The 6150-nt window shown below is 46.3% G+C and overlaps 1 protein-coding gene across 1 annotated transcript in view; it reads left to right on the top strand.

Moving 5' to 3' along the window:
- Window positions 1-577: 577 nt before the first annotated feature.
- Window positions 578-6150, top strand: part of LRIG3 (leucine rich repeats and immunoglobulin like domains 3) — a 44368-nt gene continuing 38795 nt past the window's right edge. Inside the window, exon 1 of the mRNA XM_087765329.1 lies at window positions 578-768. Coding sequence (XP_087621455.1) covers window positions 578-768 — 191 coding nt within the window. The remainder of the gene's footprint in view (window positions 769-6150) is intronic.

The raw sequence follows: 6150 nt of genomic DNA, 5'->3' as shown, positions 1-6150 counted from the left end.
GGCCCGCTGCCCGCTCCCGCCCGCCCCCAGAGACGCCGGGGAAGGCGGCAAGGGCCCACACGTGCGCCCGCCGCACTGCGAGGCCGGCCGTCGGCTGCCCCTCGGGGCGGGCAGCGGGCCCGGGGTACCGCCGCCGCGGCCTGGCAGCAGCGGGGCGCGACGCCAGCCCACCCGCGCCCCTCCCGCCTGCCACCCGACACCCCCCAGCCCGCGGGGCCAAGCCGGCCGCGGCGGGGCGGGCGGGGGTTTCGGCTGTCACATGGCAGGGGGAGGGGGCTGCGGCGGGGCGGGCCGCGCGCGGGGCTCCCCCGGCCGCGCGGAGGCGGGCTGAGGCGGCGGAAAGTTTGCGGAGTGGCTGGCGGCGGGCGGCGCGGCGGGCCCCCCCTCCCGCGTTCTCCCTTTACTTTTTTCCTACACCCCCCCCCCGCTCTCCCACCGCCTTCCCCCCTTGGCAGCGGCTCCGGGGCATGAGCGGGAGCCGCCACCCGCGCTGAGAGGCGGGAGGTCGCGCCGCGCCCGGCTCTGTCAGTGAGGCAGCGCCAGGGACGGGAGCGCGGGCAGCGGCTCCGAGCCCGCCATGCCCCGCCGGCCCCGCGCGGCGCCCGCCGCCCTCCTGGCGCTGCTGCTGCTGCCGCTGCTGCTGGGGGGCCGCGCCTCCGCCGCCCCCCGCTGCCCCGCGCCCTGCCGCTGTGCCGGGCACCTCGTCGCCTGCAGCCGCCTGGAGCTGAGCCGGCTGCCCGAGCGGCTGCCGCGGGGGGCGGTGCAGCTGTGAGTATCGCGGCGGCGGGCACCGCGGGGGGCTGGGGGTACCGGCCCGCGCCCGTCCGCCATCTTCTGCCCTTGGGGGCCGGGGTGCCCGCGGGGGCCGCGGTCCCGTCCACGGACGGGTTTTGGTGAGGGAAGGGCGGGTTTCGTGGCGATAGAGAAGCGGGAGGTGCCGGCGGCCAGGTGCGTGGGGCGGGAGGGGGCAGCGCCTGGGGCCGGCGGCCGAGCTGTCAGCGGGGGCGGCGGCGGGACAGCGTCCCTCGGGCGGGCTGCGGCCCCGGGAGGCGGCCGTCAGCGCCCGGGCTGAAGTCGGGCCCCGGAGCGCTGCTCGGAGTTTTGAGAGGGCGAGGAGAAAAGTTCTGATGACTTTCTTGGAAAACGTGCAATAATCACTAAGTTACTATTGATTTGCGTGTCGGGAAAACAGGTCTCGGTTTTCTTTGTGCAGTTCTTCATTCCCCGATAGTTTTGGGGTTGATGACTGTATTAACGCTGGAGCTTGCCCAGTTCGGTCCGGTGGCACGGATTCAGTGAATCTGCAGTAACGCGTACTTGAAATGCCATCTGTAGAAAATTTACTTTCAGTGACAAACTTCTATGAACAAAGCATAAATTATGGGAGCTTTCTAAAAGCCTGAAAATAGCTGAGGCACTTTTCACATTTGTTTTTAATCTCTTGTCACTCAAAGATCTTCTATATTCGTTGTATTAATTTTCTATTACATTTCCAAAGCAGATTGAGATAAGGACTTTAAAGTAAACAGGAAGACTTTCAATTAGTTGTGGCTAATTCTGTTCAATTGGCTCGTCTGGAGGTCATGCTGCTTTACTCATGAAATGTGGATGGCTGTATTGACACCATATGGAACTCAGCATAGGAATGGCTCTGGGAGATGAGTATTTCCAGGAGTGGTATAGGAAAGTGTGAGGGGAAAGAAACTTTTTTTTTTTTCTTTTGGCTTATGTGATTGAAGCATATGAATCAAATACCGGATCTGCTTTACATTCAACAACTGGCTTTGCTTCCTATTAAATTTCATCCCTCCTGTTCTTTTGAACTATTTTAGTATGCTAACATAAGTTTTCTGACAAAACCTAAGGCTTTTTTGATACTAAGCTAAGCTTCATAGCTTAGTTTCTTAGCTTACTTTAGTGCTATTAAATTAAAATTCAGGTGTGACAGCATGCTAAACAAAAAAACAAGGGGAAAAAAATCACAGAGCTTTCATTTTTGGAGTTGCTTTAAAAAGCATTTTGCATTAGCAGTAATCCAAATTTGTCTTTTCCACTTATGTTACTGAGAGACAGCAAAACACATTGCAGGACTTTTTTGTTAGCACAAGGGAGGTTTTTCTAATTAGAATTCCCTTGGTAGTGTAAATTGTCCTTATGTAAGTTCACATTCCTTTAAAAGTGTGAGAAAATAAGTTCCACTTGTATAAATAAGCTTTGGTCTGTTGTAAGAAACCCTGCTGTGATTACTCATTGGACAGCTGTGTCACTCGCTCTTAAACTCACAGGAGTACAGCTTTGTAGGTGTCACCAAACCATGTGGTCTGGCCGCTTTTGTGTAAATATTTCTTTTGTTTGTGTCAGATGCCTTAGAAGTACCCCGCTCTTCCTTCCTTCCCCTCTTCTTGGTAAGAGAACAAGGAAGAGCCCAGCGTTGTCTGTTACCTCCAGCTACTCCAGTACTTGGAGCTGGGATTGCGCAATTGTTAAGATTATAATGCGTTTCAGTTTTGCATACGCAAAAAAGGTTTGAATAGCCTGGATTATTGTTGCAACAAACTGCATTTACAAATTGTAAAAGACTGTTTATGAATTTTATTGGTATATGTTTACTGTGTTTTCCATGGAAGTCCATAGCGGGTATAGCCAAAGGCTAGGAGTTTAATTGCAGGCTTTCCAATCCTCTTTGGAAAACAACAACCATTACACCATGTTCTCCACATACGCAGGCGAGATCCTCCAAGAGAGGGAAAGCTCTTGTGCCTGAGAAGGTCTAGGCCTGCTTTAGGCATTACACTTTACTCTGCCCATCTCTCTGCTCACCCAGATGGAGAGTGGGTCGGATGAAGTTGGCTTTCTGAAGCAGTACGACTCTTTCATTCCTTTTGTGTTCAAATCCCCCGGTGAAATAAAATGAGAGTGCCTAACGTGGGAAGGCTGTGTGACCCCAGAGTCGGCAAGGAGGGAAATAAGAAAATGAGCCTGAATACTGAGTTGCATCCCCTTCTTTTTGGTGGCAAGTGTGAGGCTACTGCTTTGTACGGAAATGGCTTCACGAAATGGGGTGTAAATAGGGTATAATTGCCAGCTTTACTGTGATTTTAGTCCAAAATACCATCTTCTGTGACGCTGCCTTCACGGAAGATAAGTCTGCTGAGAACTGATAAACATTTGTAATGGTTTTGTGTACAAATAGTTTTTCAGTTAGATTTCAATTTATTTCCAGGATGTGTGTCCTGAGATTGCAAGAATGTGGCTTTGTTAGAGCTGGTGTGGCAGAGGCGGAGGGAGGGAGGAAGAGTGTTGAGCATTGGCCGGTGTCCTCCGTGTGTGCAAACTCCCGGTGGCACTGCCGTACCCCTCGCCAGGTTCACTGAGGAATGCTAACACTGTTGGTGGGGCAGGAGGGAAAGTCTGAAAGATGGTTTTCACTTGTGTTTGTATTACATCTTTAGTATTTACATTTTATAAATCCTCTAGTTCTGTACCAGAATTGCCAGAAAAAAGGCCCGTATGGTTTTCACAGCTGTTTTCCAATATTTTCCAGACTAAAACTTGAACATAGCAAGCTGATTTATGAGTCACTTTGGATCAGTGTCTTAAAACAGCTACAGCCTGGCTTTTTGTTTTTCAGCTCTCCTGATTTCTGCTGAATTAGCAGCTCTATAGGCCCCAGTGGGACTGATTAAGAAGCTGTTGCTGGATTTGCATTTTAAAATTTGACTTGGGGCTCAGGTTTCTGAGTTCTCTAAGGAAGAAGATGATAATTGTGACTAAGTGTTGTAAATTAAGTTAGAGTCTGAAAGTTATAAAATGTGTGAAGAAACACTCGCCTTCTCCCTTTATGCATTAGGCCTTCCTTTTAATTTTTTATCACATGAACATTGATGTTCAGAGTTACATTTCAGCTTTCTAACGCAGAGACTTGTGAGTTACAAAAGATGGTCATACCAACGTAAAGGAAGATAGAAAATAGTTTCTTTCATAAAACGGGTTCTTAAAGGGCCTCAAAAACTATGGCATGCTTTTTCAAGTGGAGGCAATTCTACTTAAATGCTCAATCACTTTTATTAAAAATCTGAGGTGAAGAACAGGTATATATACTTTTTATTGTTATTAAGAATTCCTTAATATAAGTCTAGTTTCAGAACTTTCTGAGTGCATTCACTGTTATATCTTTCATGGCTTTTGAAATTCTAGTAGCAAAAGTAATCACAGAGGAGATTTTCTCCCCACTTGTAATGTGGTTTTAACAGACAAGGAAAATTCAGAAATGGAAAATGCATAGTAATAATCTTGGTGTTTTAACGTTGTCAGTTCCATTTCTGTGAAGGAAAAATACCGATTCATTTTCAAACTTTTTCTTCATACTTGTTTTAAGATACGTTGAGAAATGCATTGGACTGAAATGTACTTGTAGCTTTGCACAGGAATGATAGATTTTTATATTTAAAAAAATGCCTCAGATCCAGTGCTTAGAAGTTTCAGAAACTTCTATAAGCTTAAGCTTCACTTAGAATATTAGTAAAAGACAAATATTTTAACTTTTGGTTCACTTCCAACCACTCTGATTTAACTTAAAAACCTAACTTGCAAGGCTTTTTTTTTTTTTTTGTGATGTTTCGCATGCCAGTAGCACTGAAATTATGTTTAGTAAAATATTTATAATTCATGTTTTAACCAACAATTGGTAGACAAGCATGTATACAGCTGTGTGAAACAGGCAATTCAGTATTGTCTGGGTTTTTTTGTTGGTGGTGGTTTGCTTTGGGTATTTTGCAACTTGTATTTGACAACCTGCTGTAAGTAAACCAGGAATAAGGATTTTGTATGTATGTATTTTTTAAAGTAGGTGCTATGTGGAAAATCTGTGGGTATCTTTAGTGTTAAAAAACAAACACAAAAAAAAATGGTTTGAAACCTAGTGTAAGTTGTTACGCTCACAGTTGCCTTGATAGACTCCAGATGGATGTGAGCTTGAGCTATGAGTGAAAGTGTCTGGCTCCAGTGTGGTGATCATGCACAGCAGTGGTTGTAATTGCAGGATTTTTATAGTTTAAGGACTTTGCCAGATTTTTTTTTTTTTTTTTAACATGTTATAACTCCAGCAGAACAAATCTACTCACGTCTGTTACTGTCTGGTAGGTCCTTTAGGCAAACATGTTTTAAATAAACCTTTTGCAGCATTTCTAGATGAAATGAAGAAATGCAGGTTTTTAGCACTAATGTTGAAAGCTCTTTGTTGAAATAATTACTGATCCCTAAGTCTTGTCTGAAGCATGAAGAACAGTAACATATTAGGCACTAACAGCCATAACTTCACTGAATTTTGGCTGTTTATTTTCATAGTTCTTATAATCCCTACAGACTAAAGCCAAATATTGAATTAAGTTTAAGGGTAAAAATTGTCTCTACTCTGTCTGCTTTAAAGGACCAAATTAGATTCCCATCTAGATCTTTGTAACAGCATACTTTTTCAGTCTTTACATTTAAGAATGCAGTATGAGAATTTCAAATCTGTGCAGCTAATGTCTTCAGGTGTTAAACAAAGGGATTTTTCTCCAGTCTATGGCCAGACAAATGTTTGCACTAGATTTTTAAGCACTGAATGATGCAGTGCTCTAACTCAAATGTGGTTAACCTCATTTACAGGAGAACTCAAAATTGTAATGATGAAACTAACATTTGTGGGTTTTTGAAAATATTAACACTGTATTGGTTTTTCATCTTTAAGAGGAAAATCTGTAGGGGTTTATACACCTGGAAGAAGGTGCGGATATATATTAGGTGCTCGAGTCCAGAGCTGAGTCCCAGAAAAAAACATCCCCTCTGTGGCCACCTGAAGGCGGTAGAGGGTGTTCCCCTTCTCCGGTGGCTCCCCCCAACCCTCACCCCTCCTTTTTTTATGCTGGAAAATGCCTTTTGCACCTGCGGGTCTGCCCCGTGCATGCTCCTGCACAGCCCTGGCTTGGGAAATGTGGCACATATCTCCTCCCTGCCCATGGCTGTGAGCCAAGCGCCAGTGCCGCAGTTCTGCAGCCCGCTGGGCCTGATCAAGTTGGCTGGCTCAGAGTACACCTCGTAACCAAGTACTGGTGGTACCCCTTGCGATGTCTGTACGTGCCTGGGATTATTTTAATGTTTGATTTTTAT

Source organism: Nipponia nippon, unplaced genomic scaffold (assembly GCF_047370975.1).
Source record: "Nipponia nippon isolate SJK-2023a ecotype South Korea unplaced genomic scaffold, ASM4737097v1 scaffold_3, whole genome shotgun sequence".
Taxonomy (NCBI): Eukaryota; Metazoa; Chordata; class Aves; order Pelecaniformes; family Threskiornithidae; genus Nipponia; species Nipponia nippon.
Note: the sequence above shows the minus strand (reverse complement) of the source record. Positions and strands in the feature narration are given on the sequence as shown.